We start from the raw sequence: 22,164 nt of genomic DNA, 5'->3' as shown, positions 1-22,164 counted from the left end.
AAATGAAATGAAATGAAATGAAATGAAATGAAATGAAATGAAATGAGATAAAATAAAATGAAATAAAATAAAATAAAATAAAATAAGTAAATAAAATTACCGCTGAGTTTTATTGATGGCGTTACGTATTTTGTTCCATACAGGGTAACTTCAACATTCTTTTTATATGGAAACAATGAAAAAAAAATAAAATAAATACATAAAAGTAGGTAAAATTAAAAATTTGAAACCAAGGTTAAGTCTTAGCTACCTCAAACTGGCACTTTATTATTATATAGTTGAATGGCCTACAAAACTGTATACCTTGAATTTTTCTAAAAGTGATTTTGATAATTTACCTTATTTGTTTAGATTTTACAAAAATCTCAAGATTTCAAACACAAATAACATTAACTGAATAAAAAAATTTTTGACGTCCGAAGGACAACGATACCCCGCTACTTAAATTTTGAAACGCAACATTTTTTTTTTGTTTCCGCTCCACGCTAATGTAGATGTAGTGCCTTTTACTTTAACTGACTCACCAGCTGTGCACTTGTGCGTGCCGAAAAGTTTACTATGTTGACGAGATTTGTATGCTTAGGCAGCGCATTTAGATTGCTTGCTATGACAGCGCTCTTGCCCGTGCCTGTGGGTCCAATAACCAGCATCGGATAGGATTTGTTGATACAAAACTCTTGCCAATAGGTAATTTGACCGGATTCCTTTGTCGGTACGATGAGCTCACTGATGATTGCACGCTCTGGGAATGTATTCGATGCAGCGCTGAGATCATCACTGGACTTTTGCCAGGGCCACCAGTTTTCCACTTCATCGAAACGATATTCCATGAGTGAAAGTTTCTCGGGAAACATTTGACCGCGATTGAGGGAGAAATACTTGGGGCGTGGATATTCCTCATTGCCGCCGTAGAGTATTTTGCGAATAAGCGTATCGAAATTCTTTTGGCCGTCAACTGAAAGAGAGGAGTTAATAAATGAACATACATACATACTTAGAGTGGTTTGAAGCGTCAATAAATATGTATGTGCAGATGTGAGAAAGTGTATGTTCATGAAGGCTGTATGTGTACGTAAGTATGTATGTATGTAGATAAAGTAAACTTTCGTACTCTCGGCAAAGAGTTATGATGAAAAGGACCTAAGGTTCCATGTGTGTGGGGAAAACTGCATGTTCTGCTTTTTAGAAATGGAAGAATGTCATATATATGTAGTAAAAAAACGTGTTAAGCACGAAAAATATATTTTGGCTTTTCTTTTATTTTAGGTGTAATAAAATTAAAACGATTTATGTCAATAAAACGTTTAAAGAGATGAACATGTCTATTTAGCAGTTTTCCTCTTTGAACTTTGCTTAGAGAGTATAACCAAAAAAAAAAAAAAATAAATAACTGCAGCTCGCGCCTGGACGCTCACGCCAATGTATAATTTCGAAATACAAGTAGAAGGCTTCGTCTATCCTGCATAAACACCGATAATAACATCAGCCTGGAATACCAACGTAGAATTAGTGGTCGTACGACCGAGATGAATTCCAATACCTAAAAATAAATAATAAAAAAAACCCAAACTAACTCACTACCAGCAACACTTCAAAACTGAGACCACTAGTCCGCTGCTCTTTAAAGTAGGCGGAATCGTCCCCTGGGCATGGTGGGACAGCTGCTGCTGCGTGGTGCAGTAAGGGGTGGGAATTGATCTCTTTGTCTGCACCCGTCTCGGGTGGTGGGTGTAGGTGCGCGAAACGAACTACGAACGAATCCTCTCTGGGAATCCTGTTTCCCAGGGATATATCAGGGAATAATACAGAAATTGGGGCTGAGCAGTGAGGAGTTTATTCTGTCCAACTAAGGAGGATAAAAAAGATTGTTACTTACTTTAAAAATGTTTGCTGTGGACCCTCAGACGGATGGTGCTAAAAGTAACGATCCGATTACCAAGAGAAGGGTATCGCTGTTCGAGTTAAATGCATATATGCATCTAATGTGGTGTAAACTGGGTATTATCTATGTGGCTATATGTATTGTTCTATTTTAAACGGTTGATTAAAACAAAAAAGTGCCTTTGGGAGAAACCAGCTGGGCGTTGGGCTATCTTTCATTGTTAGAAAATCTTTATATCTTAAATATGTACCTGTTAACGCAGATCCGTAGGCCCAAGCGAAGCAAAAGAGAAACACTTGCTGGAACCAAACTTGAGTAAATGTCTTATGCTTGTCCAAAAAATGAAAATAAAAACGTGAAAACATCTGAAAAATAAATATTATTTATACTTAATTATTTTGATACAAAAAATTATAAAATTAAAATAATAAAATTAAATCTATAGATTAACCAAATAAAAAAAACGACCAACCTTATACTGATACATCGGTGACGGTTCGACCATTTGTTTGCAATCCTTCAGAATTACCAAAGCCGCTGGTATTAGCCACTCCACCATATCGTCGAACAAAGTCATATAGATTTCATTCAGACCCATCTTATCGATCAGTTCATTCAAGAAACTCTTGTGAAATGTACGCCAACCCAATTGTGACGGTTCCATATAGATCATGCCGCAGCGTGATACAGTAGCCGGTGAGGCTTGCTCTAAGTCGGCTGGTTCAAACATCATATTCATCGTTTTGGTCATTTGTATAATTTCGCCAGACATGAGACACAACTTTTTATTATCATCTAAAACTGTATTTAAATTCTCAATCCACACAGCATCAACAGGTCCATCGAAGAGTACCCAATGGCGTTCGGTGGTTGGTGCGGTGGCCATTTCACGATAAGTTTTAGCCAATACGCCATCGTACCATTCGTGCGAAACTGGATCGAAGCGTCCATACAATTGGCCCATTGTAATGGCTTTGGGGTTGATGATGCGATAATTGACGGGAAACTCTTTTAGAGTAGCTTCGGCATCGACGCTAACGGAGCGTAAAGTTGAAGCGAGCATCTGCATACATATGTACATATATAGTAAGTGGGATTCATAAAATATTGAATTATAGTTTTAAAAAATAAAATTCGAAACTTTTTCTAATGCCGATTTCGTTTCTACAAAAAATGTTGCCTTCTCATCGCCCTTAGTGTTTGTAGGTAGAGTGCAAAGGGAAGGTTGCATTTTTCGTAACTTAAAAAAAATATTGTTAAAATTTTTATTAAAATTTCAGTTAAAATTTTTTCACTTTTTTGCTAGAAATCCTGACATTCGAATTTCCCAGCAATCACAGCTACTTTAATTCGCAAACATACATACATTCATACATACATATTTATGTTAAAAAATAAAATACATATATAGCTTTTTAATTGCCCCTATTGATGGTTTAGAACTGAGAGTTTTCACATTGTTAATTAAATTTCGCGTAAAGCAGCAAATGGAGCAGCATTCCTGAGGCTAATTGCATCGCAATTCTGCAGTTTAAAAAAGGCAACACTCCACATGAAAAACGCAATTCAATTTTGATAGAATTATTCAAGTTAAAATTATTTACGCGAACTGCCTTTTTTCAAACAAATATAAAACGTATTTAAAAATGTTAGTATGCAAATTTTATTACTTGCAGCTATATAAAAATATAGTTTTGCACTACAATCTACGAATTCATATACACATCACATATGTGTCTAAACTTTTTTCAACATATACATATGTGTACATATTAAGGGATTTTTTCTAAATGTTTGAATTACACGCATGTCCTATTTTATTTCGTTTAAAATTGTCAAAAATTTTTCTCATCCCTCTAGGCTGACCATAAACTCGGCATTGCTCATTTAATCTCCTACTTACCTGATATGCCGTTGTCTTGCCGCCCATTGGTCCACCAACAATCATTAGGCCATGTCGTACCAGCAACATTTCATAAATTTGCAGTATTTTCTCAACAAACCACGGTGTTGGTTGTAAATTGGCATCTTTCAGATGAATATGCAGCCATTTGAGTATATCATCGCGTTTGGGCTAAACGAAAATACCAGTATTTAAAATAACATTAAAGCGAGAGGAAAATTGGCTAATTCCAAGTTATTTAAAAAATAAAAATCCTAGTTCTGCGGCGGAATTCTCAAAAGCCGTAACAGTTATAACTTGTATTTAGAAAAGTCGCTCTTTAACAGTAAATTTTTGACTTTTATTTAATTAATCCTTAAATAACAGGTATTGCTGATTTTTATTTTATAAATCCAAAATAACAATTATGTTTGATTTTTATCAAAACGACCTGCAAATAGCAGTTATTTTTGATTTTTAAATTAAATGCCTTAGATTACAGTTATTTATGTACAAAACTCATGAAAATTCAGCAAATTTTAATGCAAACTTTCAACTTTTTAATCAGATTTTTTAGAATTTTTTTGAGTATGCAGTTCGGAGTTAGTCCAGAATCTCATTGATTTTTGAGATTTTTTTTGTTGAAGGTGTTTTGCATTTTTTCCAAATAAAGTATTTTCGAAAAAAAAATTTTTGTATGAAAGAAACTGCGTGAAAAAGATTGCCAAATTTCAACGGTAATTCCTAGCTACTTAAAACTTGTATTTTATAATATTATAAAATTGATTGGGCTACAAATATGCATACTCAAAAAATTCTAAAAACTCTGATTAAAAAGTTGAAAATTGGCACGAAAATTTGCTGAATTATCGCGAGTTTTGCACAAAATTTAGGAATTGTATTTATATATTTTTTGTCATAGAGTGAGCCATATTTTCATACAAAATTGGCGGAAAAATATTAGAATAAAAATTGTTGCATATATTGTGAAAAATTTGCTGTGCCAATACTTTGTTCCGGCAGTGTATTAGAATCCTTTAAAGTACAGAAGAATGAGCTTGACTGATGCAAAACGGAAAAGTTACTAAATACTAATAGTTGAGAATAGTTCGGAAATGTCAAGTGTCGCTAGCATCACTGAATCACCTCAAGATCACTCATTTCTGGATTATCGAAGACAGCATTATCGAAGGGAAGAAAAATGCCGATGAGATGGCTAGGCATGCCTAACTTCTTACAACCACCGACTTCCGATCTACTGAGTAAAATTGGCGAATATATCACTTTAGAAATATGTATATGACCTATGGAGCAACCCCGACGTGAAGTTTCAAGACCGTTATGGCCGAGGTTTAATAGTAAATGGGCTGAGGTACTCCGCCAAAAGAGGATACCATACCATTGCATCTATGCCCTTCAGCAAAAGGTAGCAATTGATTCCACCGTGTCAGTTGATAGAAGAAAATGGTACCACTAGTAGACACACCCCTGGTGATGCTGGGGATGGTAATTTTTATTGGTTGACACTCAACAATCAGTAACTCGCCGAAAAAAGCCGACTGAACAGCAAAAGTACGAAGCCAGCGGGATTAAAAATTGAGGTCGTTATTTAGTTCTTACTGTTTTGCCCCTAAAGTTTCTATATGGTGGCATTCGGTCACCTCCAATGACAAGCTCATGCTAAAGTTGCCGTTCGTTTCCATACGTAAAAACCGGTAAAGACCGATATGGAATCGATTTATCACATTATAAGTCAATGTCAAATTTTCGTCACGCAGTAGCTTAAGTAGATACCTGACGTGAAGCTATCGACCTCTTCAATTTCATCTGAGAATGCAGGTGATTTAAGAAACGTCATAGTGGAATCCCAATTAGAGAGATGTGTCTCCTCCTGGCACTCATACAGGCTATTCACAATGGGTCAATATGTCCTCTGAGCGGAAGCGTGAAGTCTTCATAACTTGGCCTAACACTGATCTAAAATAATCTCTTCGAGCTTCCTCTCCAATTTTTGTTGTATAATAACTCAGCTATGTCAGTCGCCGATTTCCGTGTATTAAAAAAGGGAGGTAAAAAATAGCTCTGATTGCTTTCGAATAAATCCCCCACACTTTACAACTTCCATTTATTGGCTGGTTTAAAGCAGATATCTCGCCATTCCCAACCACCATAACTTAAACCTCAAAAAAAAAAAAAAACACAAAACGCAAAAATACTTCGCTAAAAATACAGTAAAATTTCATGCTTGCCTCTGGCAACTCGGTGCCTGGAAATAAATCCATGTAAATTCCAATGAAGAGCGATACGTCCTGTTCCAAGAATTTAGGTAAGTTAACATCAACAATGGCGCGCAATACAATTTGTGCCTCGGGCAGTGTTGTATAAAGACGACGAAGTGAAGCGGATGCCAGCAGAACGGATTTCACAGCGCGCATACCTGCATAATAAAAGTAAATAAGTAAAGAAATTCAGTAAAAAAAATATGCAGCGGAGTGGCTTAACTACATAGGTAAGATAATAACTAAAATGTTACGATCCAAATGTAAGCAAAGTGGGATTTCAAAAGGAAAAATATTTTTTTATCATTAAAAAAATATATACAATAATTCTGTGGTAAGTATTAGATACACAAGTTTTAAATTTGCTCTAGTTTTCCATTGACGCAAACACATCATGACACTTCTAATTCTTTCGGGCATAAATCTAGCACCATCGATAACTTTTTGACATATTTTTCTAACCAATCTTTGTGGGTGTCGTTAATGTATTTCTAATAAAATGTCTGCAATTCCACCCACAAAAGTTTCTTTTTAATTTAAGCACTTCTGCGAGGCGTTAACTTTTTTACTCAGAAGTTTTTCTATTGAAACCAAAAAGAGATATTTATCTAACTATTCGTATTTGCCTACATAAATACATAAATCTAAATGTCATTGAAGCAGACCATTCGCGCTGCTGACGCGGTGTCAAACTTCCAAATTAACATTTTCTAACAAACAGTTGCTTATAAAGAAAAAAAAAAAGAAAATATTCTGCATTTTTTTTTTACTTTGCCAATTCATCACTCAAATTGCTGGCGAGTATGTAGATATGTATGTAGAATGTATGTAGATAATTTTGCAAAATGTGAAGTATATGTACATTAGGGTGCCCATCGAAAGTGCTTTTTTTTTGGAAATTTCAAGACACTACCCGCTAATCTTATTCGTTTTTATATGAAATATTATTTTTATAGACTTGTGAAAGGTAATTTAAAGGTCGCGACCTGTCAATTTAGTCAGAAAATACGATTTTGTATATGCAACTCTGTGGAATAAAGATTGATGGCCGGGAAGTTTTAATTTACGGTTGAGCCAGAACGCAGACGGTCGTGTTTCTGCTGGATATTGAATTTGAATCCGAGATTGGAAAGAAAAGTTTCCTAATGCCAAAAAAGTCCATGTCACAAATTAAAAGTGATTTTTTGTCGTTCAGTGTAATTATTATATCTGATCGAAAAAATAAAACTCAATAATAATTATTATTTTTAAGCAAAAAAAAATTAATCATCAAATAATGATTAAATGCTGATTTAAATTATTTTACTCATAATGATTACCATCCCTGTTTTAAAGGGGTGCATTATGTTGCAAAAGTTAAATGAACCACTTTTTTTGCAGCGACATGAACATACTTATTATTGCGACTCCTGTGCATACCGAGAATTTTGTCTGATAATACCCCCCGGTGAAATTTGTCGACGAACAATTTTCTAGAACATTTTAACCCTCTACTGACCCCACAAATGTCATTTTATTCAAACTTTCCGAAGTAGGGGTGAAAATTACCCTTTTGCGAAAGAATTACTGATTTAAAATCTGCTACAAAATTATTCTTCGCGAAATTTTGCTATATATCTATACCCAAATTACATATTTCGCTTCGACATGAATTTTAACCAAATTTTTACCACTTATTTTAAAAAACACACAGTCAAAAAATTGCAAACTTAATACGGCCATAAACAAATAAATTTGACCTGCAAACGCAAAGAGATTTGAAAGTTTTCATGTATGTGTATTGCTCTTTCATCCTGAGTTGGAATCATTCCGCCCCAAAAAATGTTGTTGCACTGCAATTAGCGAACTTTTTTGATATCGACACAATTCGATAAACATTTGTGCTGTCACTTAGATATTCGAATTTCTCCTTAATTTATCGCACTTAAAAGCGCTCTTAAATGGGTATAATAAAAATATAAGTAAAAATTGCTATGCCAGCTTATAAAATAAATACAAAACTAAATCCGACTTATTGTGGCATGTAAAAGGATTCAAAAGTAATTCTTTGAAAACTCTGTTGTACTTCATTTTAAATTTTTAGAAAGAATACAAAGTTTCCAAGGCACTACAACACTATTATAGTTTGCAATATTTGAATCTTTGAAAATTATACATATGGAATAGTACTTTTCCCATCGATAACGCAGAAAGAAAAAAAAGAAAAAAAAAATCAATGATGTTAGCAAACAAGAAGCCAACACAAACGGATGTATTTGAGTAGTGAGTGAAATGATGATGTGAAGCAAACGAAAGGAAGGAAGAAATAAAGGAGTAATGTCATAAAGCAAGTCATCTTTGAGCGCGAATTTCCACAATCCCACCTGCAACTATTGATGCACTTCCGCTTCTGTAAACAGTTTTTCACTCTACTTTTATTTTTATTTTTTGTTAGCAAAGAATACAACACTTCATCGAAACTTGTCAGTTACAACACCACTCTGCATTATGCCTTTCATATTTCCTTTGCAAGGATGGCAGCAAAAAAAAAAACAAAAAACAAGAAGCTATCAATATGGCTGTGCAAAATGTATACGCGAATTCGCTTGAATGAAACGAATATATCGATATGAATGTAGTACGATATGAGTATAGTATATACATATAGATTTCGTTGTCGACTGCTTTAAACGCATGATTCCACCGCTATACCGCCAACAATAAATAGAAATCGAAAATGAATGAACGGATATTTGTGTGCAAACATAGTATGAATAGGTATGCATGTCAGTGACCACTCGTAGAACCCTTCTACTTAACAACAGTTCATATTTATTCCCTCATGCATTGTCCATAAGTAGTCCATACGCTTGTGTATGTAGAAGACCAGGTGTACCTGCATCTGTGTGCACTATACATATGTATATAGTTCAAGTCTTTATATACTTACCGTAATCATAGTGTGATTGTGATGATAGCTGTTCGGAACACAATTTATATGTATGGACGATTTTTTGTGCAAGCATTCGCGCCTGATCAAAACCATTCGAGTATAGTGTGATTTCGCCAATCATAGCATAGTCAGGTACCATCATAGCCACTGTGCGGAAGAGTACTTTCAAATTGTCTGGCAGTTCAGTGCGGCCAGCATAGCTGCAAAAAGGAAAGGAAAGGGATGAGGGTGAAATAAAGAAGAAAAGATTAAAAAGTAGGTACATAAAAAGTAGGTACATATTAAGTTCGACGCTATATGCATACACACATATGTACATACCGTGGTGGCCGCTTAATTAGGCACACTTCTACTCCTTAATAAGAATTGACAATTTATTTTGAATTATTATTTTTTTTCTAAAAATATAGTTTATGCTACAACGAAAACCATGTAACTAAAAGTTTCATAACTTCTACAAGATTTACAAAAATTCGTAAAATTTCAAACAATGTTCAATTTTCGAAAAATTTTTCGCAGACGGTGTTATTAATTTTCTTCCACACGAAGTATGTTCGAAAATTTCTTTAAATTGGAGAAAATGAGCAACACCATCAGCACAAATAATTCTTAAAAATCAACGCAACTTTTTTCACCGCTTAGAACTGAAATGAATGAAATTGAATGGGCTACAAAACTGCATACCCGGATTTCTGATTAAAAATTTTGAAATTTTGATGAGGATTTTTTTCGAAATTTGGAGAATTGATTGTGGTATTAACTATGTTTTGTAAAAAAAAAGATCGAAATAAATAAATGGTCAAAGCTGGGAAGGAAGTGCTGTCCCTAATTATGTGGCCACTACTGTATGCTAGGACGTACATATATACAGTTGCGTGCAACTAATTAACAGCATCGTACCCCTGTGATTGACATATTTATATCAATCTGTACGTGAAATACTAATTAGTTAGAATTAAATTTTTTATGGTAAAAAGAAGCCTTGGCAAAAATTCATTGTAAAAATCCGTAATAAAGGAGTTGCTATACAATGCAGAAGAAATGCAGCGATAACACAGGTTCCACGCGTAAAAATAGCGGGTAACACCATCTAACGAGGAGATACATTCTGTGTAGATAATTTTAAAAAGGACCTGCGCAACACGGCATATAAAATTCTATCTGCGGTTTATGCAAAGCGAATAGGCACAAGAGCTGTCGACATCGTAAAAGGACGATTTCGTGAAGTGAGACCTATCGGAAGGAATTTCAAGAAGCCTTTGCTCTCCGGAGATTATAAAAAAAATTTATCAAAATTCGCAAAAGAAGTACCGCCATTGGATTCTTAATGAATGGAAAATTGTACAAAGAAATAGGATATTCCATACCCACAATACAAATACCTGGATCCGCTTTGTACTATACCCACGCTGAAATATGCCGGCGGCATCACAATGCTTTGGCATGGAAGAGCTTTCGAATTAATTTTAGAAAGTATCAGCCATGAATGATTATAATTTTCGTGAATTTCCTAGCAGTACAAAGACCCATAACAAGTGGTTAATGAGCTGAAGTCATTATTTCTAGACAACACCTGTCTGTGAGTGGCAAAAAATACAAATCTGTACAAAAGTACAAATCACGTAATCCCTGTTTAAGGTATTCATTTACAAAATTGAACTACGAGCTCTCTTGTTAGTATTTGAGTAGGCGTCGTTGTTTAGTTGCACGCAACTGTATGTACATAGGCAGTTGGGTATATATTAGCCATGCTACATCCATATGCATTTATGTTTCAAAAAGCAAAAATCTGCGCCAGCGAAATTGTTCACCTTTAAAAGAAAAATTATATTTTTAATAATGTTGAACGGATGAATGCTCTTATAACCACTTTTCTCCCCCCCCAAGCAACCCTGATTGAACTGACCAAATACATACATACAACCTTATATTGATTTAGTATTGTAATTCTTTTTGAAATTAGTAAGAAAAATCCGTTGCCCCAGAGATAAATACGTAAGAAAAGTTTACTTTTGTTAAAAAAAAAATAAAAAAATTTACACTGCTCTTTTTCCCAACTGTGCATACAGCTGCTTTCTATGAGCAACAGTTTTTTGTTTTTTTTTTTGTGAGCTGCTCTTACCCGCAATAATTGAAGTGAGTAAATTGAATGTTTTCCAAACTTTGTTCAATTTCAGCTGTTTGCAAAGTCTGCTTAGCTAAAGTTTGTTTAGATAAGCGAAAATTGCAAAAGAATATGAAAGCGAATACGAAGATATAGTAAAAGTGCAGAATAATTGAAAAAATGTATATTTGAAGTTCAACGAAAATGAAATGAAAAATTTGCAGAGCAAATCGAATGATTAGCAAGTAAAAAAAAAATATTAGTCATATGCAGCCCACACCACCTTTTAAATATGATCATTGGGAATTGATGCAATAGAAATAATTGAATTGAATACAAAAAATGTAGGAAACAGTTTTCAATAGTTCTAAAGCAAAGCAGAATGCTTTGTTGTGGAACAGGTTACTTATGCAAAAAGTAATGAATTCTAGAAAAACTGCTCTAAAGTTTTGTTTTTTACTCTTTAACTAAAGTAAATAACAACTAAAACGTCAAATTGATAAAGCCGTAATTTTAGTGCACGGAATAAAATTGTCATCAAATATTAATTTACTTTTGTTTACTTTATTCATGCAGGTGTCGTTTTCTAGTTATAGTTGCTAAGCAAATTACGGATAGAAACAAGCAAATTCGCAACATTGATATAATTTAGACATTTGGTTGAGATAGTGATAGTCATATTTTTATATATATGTTGGTATTTAGGTGATAGCTCCGATACCTGAAGCAAAGGCACTAATAGATCACTGCCGGCAGAGTGGCAGCCCATGGATCCTCTGCTGTGATGCCAATGCCAATGCCCATAGTACTGTTTGGGGGAGCACCGACACCAAAAAAAAGGAGTGCGTAGTTCCTTGAGTTTATAAATAGAAAAACGAACTTGGAACTCTTTCGCTTTATCATCGGAGAAGGTGGAAACAGTCTTGGTGATGAAATTGCGACTGCACAGAACCTTGAAACTGAGGCTGAACAGCTTAATTCAGACACTGGAATAGACTTCAACAGTAGCTGTCCCCAAGGAGGGGGAAAATACAAACGTGATGTCTCTTGGTGGAGCAAGAAGCTTGAGAAAATGAGATGGCAGAATAAAGCCTTGCAACTAAACTCACCTCGGTAGAAAGAGTGCGGTATCTACTTTTAGCCCATACAAATCACCAGGACCGGAGGGGATCTATCCTTGCCTACTTCAACAAGGAAGAAAATATGTATCCACAGTCCGCTCAAGACAGTACATAGCATCGCTCTTATTGTGCCATATTCCCAGTTTATGGACAGAAGGTAAACTCGTATATTTACCGAAGGCAAGTAAACCTGCGCAGATGCCTTCATCCTACAAACCATTTAGCCTCCTTTCCCCTAAAAAGCATGGGGAAAATCTTGTCTCAAAACATAAGGGAAGTCAACCTAACGGAGCGACAACTTAATAAAAACCAATTTGCCTACCAACCAGGCAAATCCACTGAGACTGCCATGCATAGCCTTACGTCGAAAACTGAAAAGGCTTTGGAGTCTAAGAACATAGCCCTTTGTGCTTTCATTGAAATTTCAAGGGCTTTTAACAGAACATCATATGGAGCAATAAGATATGTCCCGATATGTAAGGCAGTAAGCCCCATTATTAAGGATTGTGCGCCTTCTATGCTAAAAACAAGGAAGAACTGTATGGAATTGAGAGGTACGAAAGAATTACAGCCACAAGCGGTTGCCCTCAAGGGGGTGTACTCTCTCCTTTCCTGTGGACTATGGTTACAGATGAACTCCTCTTCCTACTAAACGATCATGGCTGCGAGGATACAGTTGTTATCGTAAAGCATTCTAGGTCCCTCAGTTTGTGTGACACCATCAAAATGAGTACTGAAAAAATTTTAGTGCCATTTGTTTCTTTAGATATTTGTACGCTGCCTTTATTCTTGAATGTTTTTAGGCTGACTTTGAAAATTAGGTAAAATGTTTGTCTTAAATTTTATACCTTAGGCGCCTAATGCATCACCGTTTACAAGAAAAAAAATGACAACAGCTTTTTTGACAATTGCGTCCATTAAAATGATTACTAAAATTCGGAAATTTAGGTTTAGGCCATAAATTATATGAGACGTATGTATATTGCGATAGGCAATACCACAAGATTAGTATTGCTAGCTAACAAAAAAAACCTACGCTCGTAACGAAATATAAAAAAAAAAAATAAGCCATAAATATGCGTTTGGGAAATTTGCCATAACCCTAACGGGAACCATAGAAGCTATTGAGTGTTGATTACACAAATGGAAGAAAAAGAGGTAAATAAAAAGCATGTTAGAAACAAGAAACACCCGAAAGAAATTTTTGCAAAAAAATTTATAAAGTTTAAAATACTAAAAACTAAATAATAATGTAATTAGCCGNCCCCCCCCCCCCCCCTAGCAACCCTGATTGAACTAACCAAATACATACATACAACCTTATATTGACTTAGTATTGTAATGGTTTTTGAAATTAGTAAGAAAAATCCGTTGCCCCAGAGATAAATACATAAGAAAAGTTTACTTTTGTTAAAAAAAAAAAAAAAAAAATTACACTGCTCTTTTTCCCAACTGTGCATACAGCTACTTTCTATGAGCAACAGTTTTTTGTTTTTTTTTTTTGTGAGCTGCTCTTACCCGCAATAATTGAAGTGAGTAAATTGAATGTTTTCCAAACTTTGTTCAATTTCAGCTGTTTGCAAAGTCTGCTTAGCTAAAGTTTGTTTAGATAAGCGAAAATTGCAAAAGAATATGAAAGCGAATACGAAGATATAGTAAAAGTGCAGAATAATTGAAAAAATGTATATTTGAAGTTCAACGAAAATGAAATGAAAAATTTGCAGAGCAAATCGAATGATTAGCAAGTAAAAAAAAAAAATATTAGTCATGTGCAGCCCACACCACCTTTTAAATATAATCATTGGGAATTGATGCAATAGAAATAATTGAATTGAATACAAAAAAAATGTAGGAAACAGTTTTCAATAGTTCTAAAGCAAAGCAGAATGCATAAAGCGCATGTGCTTTGATGTGAAACAGGTTACTTATGCAAAAAGTAATCAATTCTAGAAAAACTGCTCTAAAGTTTCTTTTTACTCTTTAACAAAAGTAAATAACAACTAAAACGCCAAATTGACAAAGCCGTAAATTAAATTTTAAAATTGCTACCAAATATTAATTTACTTTTGTTTACTTTATTCATGCAGGTGTCGTTTTCTAGTTATAGTTGCTAAGCAAATTATGGATAGAAACAAGCAAATTCGCAACATTGACATAATTTAGACATTTGGTTAAGATAGTGATTGTCATATTTATATATATGTTGGTATTTAGGTGATAGTTCCGATACCTTAAGCAAAGGCACTTATAGATCACTGGCGGCAGAGTGGCAGCCCATGGATCCTCTGCTGTGATGCCAATGCCCATAGTACTGTGTAGTTATAATATAAATATTATAAATCGTGGCTCTAAGTAGTTAGAATATGGCAGCGTCTGTCACAAACTGGCGCATCTCCGGGGTGGTATCAATGTGGGAGAATAGGCACATAGAACTCGACATTGGTCACTTTCCAGGCCAGACAATTATTCAATAGGGCAAGAGCTACGGGTGACTGGAATTCGTACAAACTTGCACTAACTTCCTATTACAACAGAGGCAGTACGCCTTCAAAAAGCTGCAAAAAGGGGAACACAAAATTACGATCGACACTCTAAAGAAATCAGTTGGTAACTATAATCAGCATGCGCGTAAAACTTGTAGACTTCTGCTAGACACTCACTTTCCGGGCTGCAAAGCAGGTTATTATCTACCGGAATTGGGTGTTCCAACACGCAAGAATAAAGCCTTGCAACTAAACTCACCTCGGTAGAAAGAGTACGGTTTCTAATAAGAACCAATTTGCCTATCAACCAGGCAAGTCCACTGAGACTGCCATGCATAGCCTTACGTCGAAAATTGAAAAGGCTCTGGAGTCTAAGAACATAGCACTTTGTGCTTTCATTTAAATTTCAAGAGCTTTAAATAGCACATCATATGGAGCAATAAGAGATACCCCGATATGCAAGGGAGTAAGCACCATTATTAAGGATTGTGTACCTTCTATGCTAAAAACAAGAAAGAACTGTGTTGAGTTGACAGGTACGAAAAAATCTATTACAGCCACAAGGGGTTGCCTTCAATGAAGTGTACTCTCTCCTCTCCTGTGGACTATGGTTATAGATAAACTCCTCTTTCTACTAAACGATCATGGCGGCGAGGGTACAGTTGTTATGGTAAAGGATTCTAGGTCCCTCTGTTTGTGTGACACCATCAAAATGAGTACTGAAAAAAATTGAGTGCTATACGTTTCTTTAGATCTTTGTACGATCCATTTATCCTTGCATGTTTTTAGGCTGAGTATGGAAATTAGGTAAAATGTGTATCTTAAATTTTATACCTTAGGCGCGTAACACATCACCGTTGTACTGCGGAGCCCAACACCGCGGCTATTATCTCTGAACGGCCGTTGACTTCAGCGGACTTTATTGATGTACAAAGGGTAGACTGGGCCATAAAGTCCTTCCAGCCCTACAAATCTCCAGGTATGGATGGTATCTTCCCTGCCCAACTTCAGTCAGCATCTGACGTTTTATGTCCGATACTTGTCTTAATCTATAAGGCTTGTATCAAGCTTAGTCTCATACCCAAGGGTTGGACCCTGGCGAAAGTTGTGTTTATTCCCAAGGGAGGTAGACCCTCCCACGTTAAACCAAGTGACTTTCGACCGATAAGCCTTACTTCTTTCTTTCTCAAGGTTCTGGAAAGACTTCTAGACTCGCAGATCCGACAGGAAATTGATGTAAATAATCTCTCTAGCTGTCAACACGCCTACTAGAAAGGTAGATCTGTGGATACAGCTTTGCATAGTATTGTCAGCACCATTGAAAAGGCTCTCGCTTTTAAGGAATTTGCACTAGGCGTGTTCCTAGACATCGAGGGTGCCTTCAATAATGTTCTCCCGGGAGCGGTTCTTCAAGTCCTAACTCGCCTTGGGCTGGATCACCCTATGGTTGAGTTTGTTCGTCGCCTCTTAGGCAGTAGAACTATTTATTCGGAGATGGGGGGAGGTATCTATAACAAGATATGCAAGTCGCGGAACCCCACATGACGGTGTTCTCTCCCCACTTCTTTGGAATCTAACAGTGGATACCCTGCTGTCACGGTTGCAAGGTGCAGGTTGCCAAGTCATTGCTTACGCGGATGATCTTGCCCTGACGGCAATTGGTAAGCACCCCCAAGTTCTATGTGACTTAGTTCAAGGCGCCTTACGCGTCGTGGATACCTGGTCCAAAGAAGTAGGACTTAGTGTCAATCCGGAAAAAACGTCCATGGTTCTGTTTTCAAAGAAAACGAAAGCTGTCCGGCTACAACCTCCTTCCTTGAACGGTATCGTACTGACTTTCTCGGAGGAGGTTAGATATCTGGGCGTTATTCTTGACAGAAAGTTAACTTGGCGGCGCAATATAGAAGAGCGCTGCAAGAAAGCTATAACTGCAATGTATGCCTTTAAATCGGCGATTGGGAAAAAATGGGGATTGAAGCCTCATATTGTGAACTGGATGTATACAGCGGTTGTGCGTCCCATTCTATTCTACGGCATAACGGTTTGGTGGCCGTCCGTAGATAAATCTACTATAAGAAACAAATTAACAGCGGTTCAAAGGGTGGCGTGCATGATGATCACGGGAGCGTTACCATCGACGCCGACTAAAGCCCTAGAGACCTTGCTTCACTTGCTAGCTGTGGACCTATATGGTAAACTACAGGCAAGCTGTAATGCTATTAGATTAAATGCACTAATCAAATGGAGTCACACGAGGTTTGGGCACTCTAGAATCTTGGAAGATCTTCCAGATGACTTTAGGCGCCTGGACTACACAGTCCCGTCTACGGGACTAAATAATTATTTCCAGACAAGGATCCCCTCAAGGGAAGAGTGGGAGGAGGATTCGGTCCTGATATCGTATTCTGACTCAACAGCCATCTACACTGATGTCTCCAAGTTGGATCTGATTGTAGGAAGTGGGGTATACTCGCAAGAACTCTCACTTAGCCTCAGTTTTCGTCTGCCAGAACTATGCAGCGTTTTTCAGGCTGAACTAACAGCAATAAATGAAGCTGCAAGTTGGCTGATCGATTCTGTTATTAATCGGAAGGCGGTAACAATCTTACTGACAGCCAAGCGGCTATTAAAGCACTTAATAGTGACAAATCTACGTCGAAGGTTGTTATGGAATGTAGATGTACTCTTAATGAAATGGCAAGGTGTTACGTCACTAATGTTGTGTGGGTGCCAGGCCACAAAGACATACCAGGAAACTGTACTGCAGATGAACTAGCAAGGAAAGGAACCTTGTTGCCTGCAATCAGTACAGCCCGTAATGCGGGCATTCCGCTATCTTCTTGCAAGCTCTGGCTTGAGAATAACTTTGTCGGACGGGCTAATATAAGATGGTCTGCGGAGCCTACTTGTAGGATAGCAAGACATATCTGGCCTAAGCTTGACAAGCGTAGATCTCGCCCTCTTCTCCACTTGGAGCGACCACTGTTGCGGCATGTTATTGGAGTTCTCACCGGGCATTGCCTGATGGGAATCCACGCCACTAGAATGGGTTTGCAGTCAAACGACTACTGTCGTAGGATGAGGAGGAAATCGAAAGCGTGGAGCACTACTTATGCCACTGTCCTGCTCTGGCGAGAGCTCGCCGATGCTCGTTCCTCCATTATTCTTTTGAATGTCTGGCCGAACTGGATTCAGCCAGTGTCTATGACTTTGTGCGCTTCATCAGAGCTACGAAGTGGTTCCACTACTAGGGTAAGAGGAGGGACATATGGAGTCTCTTATACGGCATCACAACGGGTCCTTGGTGGCCTAAGTGTGCCCCTTTCCTGAGGGATTAGGGCAGCCGAGTTAACCTAACCTAACCTAACACATCACCGTTTATAAGAAAAAAAAATACAACAGCTTTTTTGACAATTCTGTGCATTAAAATGATTACTAAAATTCACAAATTCAGGTTTAGGTCATAAATTATATGAGACGTATGTATATTGCGATAGGCAATACCACAAGATTAGTATTGCTGGTTCAAAAAAAAAAACCTACGCTCGTAACGAAATATTAAAAAAAATAAGCCATAAATATCCGTTTGGGAAATTTGCCATAACCCTAACGGGAACCATAGAAGCTATTGAGTGTTGATTACACAAATGGAAGAAAAAGAGGAAAATAAAAAGCACACTAGAAACAAGAAACACCCGAAAGAAATTTTGTCGAAAAATTGTATAAAATTGAAAACACTAAAAACTAAATAATAACGTAATTAACTGGGCAGGTGTAAAGGAAACAAAACTAGTAGCGGTTCCTTTTGCTGTTGTTCTTTAAAAGTAGTATCTAGCTGAAAGAAAATATGCATGCAGTAGTAGTTTCGCTGCTACATATCTCTAGCGGGTATGCTTCACGCACACCTACACATCTTACCCACTAAGTAATGAAGGTGCAGCACTGAGTGGTTAGACATGATGCTGAATACCGTCAACCAACTACATACATATTTTTGCATGCATATTCACACATAAATATGTATGTATGTGTATGTATGCTAGACATGTACATATTCAGTTTGGAAAAGTTGGACAGTGGTCAATGCAATACACTAGGCTTGCGTTCAAAGTTGCTATGCAGCTGTTGCACAAGGAACAATTGTATGTATTGCCAATGTTGTTTTTTCGTTCATTGTTAGTGATGCAATATGATGCCAATTGGAGTTGTGGACATGTGTGTGTGTGTGTGTGTGTATGTGCATCACTCATACGCACTGTTAGCCATATAAAAGGAAAATGAAAGAGTATGCAAATGTTTAGAGCGCGTTGCATAATCGATAGCGAAACAGTAAACGACACGGATAGCAAACAAGTCTGGATAAAAGCAAAAACGCCAACAACGCCAATAACAACAACGACAGCAACAGCGAAATAACCACAGTAGTAACAATAAAAAAGAATGCAAACAATGCCAGCAAATGGTTGCTATGCTTGGTATGGTATTTCGCATTGTGCGAAAAAATCAGCAGAAAATCAAAACCATTTTGAAAAACATGGAATTTTGCTCGTAAAATCATTGGCAGCAATACCACAATTCGTTCGATGCGTTTTAGATTCATGTATTGGTATGCACTTATTGGTGAGCCTACGCTTACAAACATACATACATACATAAGTACATATGTATGCAGTTAAAGGGTGTTTCGGATTAAAATACTTTTGCCATTAGCCAATGTTTGTTCAATAAGAGTGCACTTTTTGCAGCGCTACTTTTAATAAATACCTGCAACTGGATGCAATATTTGCGAAATAGGAGGCGTAAAAATTTTACATTTCAAGCACTCGAAATGATCGAGCGCACTTATGTTAGATACATATGGAAGGCGCTGCTTAGAAATTCCAGTGAAAAGCTTTTAAAATCTTATATTGAAAATAGTTTATGTTTATGATTGCTCCTGCATACATCTCCATTCGAAGGGCGCGTGTTTTAAAATCAATAAACTAGAACATTCGTATGAAATTTGTTAACCAATTCGGATGGTATTCCCTCCTGTGACCTAAGAAAAGTGGGGCATTCAGGTTTACATTACCTAGTATCGCGAAATGAATGCCATTTAATATGAAATTTTTGGGACTTTTTGAATACATTAGAATGCTGTTTACATATTAAACAGTAATTGGATCTAAAACTCATAAGAAATATATTCGATTATTTATCACGCATGGAATGCATTACTACTTTTCCCACTGGGATGGTTTGAAAAGTAACGAAAAGTCGAACAAATGTTATTTATACTGATTTCAGCAAGGCATTTGATAAAGTATCTCATTCAATTCTCAAACACAAACTTGATAAAATTGGTTTCCTTCCAATCTTACTGCGCTGACTTTCTTCTTATTTAAGGGGCAGCCACTTAGTATAGGTTTCTTTAAAATTTCTTAATACATATCGAGTAAGTCATAGTTGCGTTGAAGACTTTCATCACGGCTTGAGTATCTGCATACAATAAAAGTGTGTTTTGTGGAAGCAACGTTTGTTATACTTACCAATTTTTCCGTCCCATAAAATATTAATGACCTAAGACGGAAAAAAACGTCAGCCGTTTCGAAGTCTTTTAGATTTCGTTAATTTACCGAATTTTATTCAAGCGTACGGCTCAGAATAATCTGTAAATCTCGGAATCGTTTAAACAGATTCTCAGTCAAAACTGGCCTTTGATGTGAACAGTAAAGCTGGCGTCGAGTCCTTTGGGAAGGTTACAACATGCCATGCCATGCGAATTTTTCCGAGAAATTCCGAAGCAGACAATTGAGCGAGAAAGAAATCCAAGATAGGATTAGGGGAAGCAAGTGAAGTATCGTGCCCGTAATGAAATCGACCCATGATAACAAAGGAACCAACGACAAATTATTGACATATCGAAGCAGGGGCCGAACATGACCGTTATATACCAAGGTTTTTATTTTTAGATCATTGCAAAATCGATAAATTTTGATTTTTATTTTTTCGGTCAAATTTTGGATCTACCTTTTTGCGATCTTTGTTAACCGTAATGATGGAAACTGAAAAACTGGAAAAAAATTTTTTTCGGTATAATTTCCAAGATTTTTTTTTTCTTTTCGGGAACTCTAGAAATATTGAAAAGCTGCTCAGAACAATGTTAATTTTTTTTCAAACATATAACTTTTTCGACTTTTAGGAAAAAATGTTTTTTCGGTGTAATTTTGCATAGCCTTCTTTTCCGTTTTCAGTAACAGAACAGTTTTAATTAGATTTTTTTTTCAAAAATTAAACTTTTTCGACTTACAATTTTTTTTTTCGGTGTAATTTTGCAGATTTTTTTTCTTTTCAGGAACTCTAGAACTATTGAAAGGCTGCTCAGACCAATTTAATTTTTTTTTCAAATATTTAACTTGTTCGACTTTTAGTAAAAAATGTTTTTTTCGGGGTAATTTAGCAGAGCCTTCTTTTCCCTTTTCAGGAACTCTAGAACTATTGAAAGGCTGCTCAGACCAATTTAATTTTTTTTTCAAATATTTAACTTGTTCGACTTTTAGTAAAAAATGTTTTTTTCGGGGTAATTTAGCAGAGCCTTCTTTTCCCTTTTCAGGAACTCTAGAACTATTGAAAGGCTGCTCAGACCAATTTAATTTTTTTTTCAAATATTTAACTTGTTCGACTTTTAGTAAAAAATGTTTTTTTCGGGGTAATTTAGCAGAGCCTTCTTTTCCCTTTTCAGGAACTCTAGAACTAGTGAAATGCTACTCAGGACAGTTTTAAATAGATTTTTTTTTTTAAAAATTAAACTTTTTCGACATAAAAAATTTTTTTTTCGATGTAATTTTGCAGAATTTTTTTTTTCCTTTTCAGGAATTCTAGAACTACTGAAAACCTACTCAGAATAGTTTTAATTTTTTTTTTAACATTTACCTTTTATCGACTTTTTGGGAAAAATGATTTTTTAGGTGTAATTTTGCAGAACCTTGGTTTCCTTTTCAGGAACTTTAAAATTATTGAAAGGCTACTCAGAACAGTTCCGTATTTGCATAAAAAGTTTTTGGAATTTTTTTTTGGCAAAATATTCAGAAGTTTTTTTTTTCCTTTTAAAGCGCTCTAGAACTGTGAGAAGCTACTCAGAACAGTTTTTTTTGTCCTATCTATCGTATGCCATCTTCACAGACATCGAACCCTGACACAGTTTTATTACACTGGTAACCTCGGAACTAAGTACATATTTTTTTACAATAAACTGCTTACATGGGACCGACAGAAATAACTATTGAATTTTTATAGTATTTTTTTTTTTTTTGTTTCAAGATAACAACTTTCTTGCGCACATTTATAATTTGTTGGCAATAAAAATGTAAGTACATACTTTGTAAACCTAAAATTAAATTTATGGTTTCAACTTTAAAAAGAATTTAATCACCCGCTATATAAACGCAGTCATACGCAGTCAAGCAAGAAAAAAGTGGAAGCAAAAAAAAAATATGTGAAAC

The 22,164-nt window shown here is 36.0% G+C and overlaps 1 protein-coding gene across 1 annotated transcript in view; it reads right to left on the bottom strand.

The window, feature by feature from the left end:
* The window catches only part of Dnah3 (dynein heavy chain 3, axonemal), a gene marked incomplete at both ends in the record, with an annotated part of 130,078 nt that overhangs the window by 74,732 nt on the left and 33,182 nt on the right, over positions 1-22,164 (bottom strand). The window contains 6 exons of the mRNA XM_017617236.1: positions 525-955; positions 2,133-2,247; positions 2,355-2,945; positions 3,786-3,956; positions 6,014-6,201; positions 8,973-9,175. Coding sequence (XP_017472725.1) covers positions 525-955; positions 2,133-2,247; positions 2,355-2,945; positions 3,786-3,956; positions 6,014-6,201; positions 8,973-9,175 — 1,699 coding nt within the window. The remainder of the gene's footprint in view (positions 1-524; positions 956-2,132; positions 2,248-2,354; positions 2,946-3,785; positions 3,957-6,013; positions 6,202-8,972; positions 9,176-22,164) is intronic.

Source organism: Rhagoletis zephyria, unplaced genomic scaffold (assembly GCF_001687245.7).
Source record: "Rhagoletis zephyria isolate East Lansing unplaced genomic scaffold, Rhagoletis_zephyria_1.1 Rzeph_scaffold_01367, whole genome shotgun sequence".
NCBI classification, from domain to species: Eukaryota; Metazoa; Arthropoda; class Insecta; order Diptera; family Tephritidae; genus Rhagoletis; species Rhagoletis zephyria.
The sequence above is the reverse complement of the archived record's forward strand: the minus strand, read 5'-3'. Positions and strand labels throughout refer to the sequence as shown.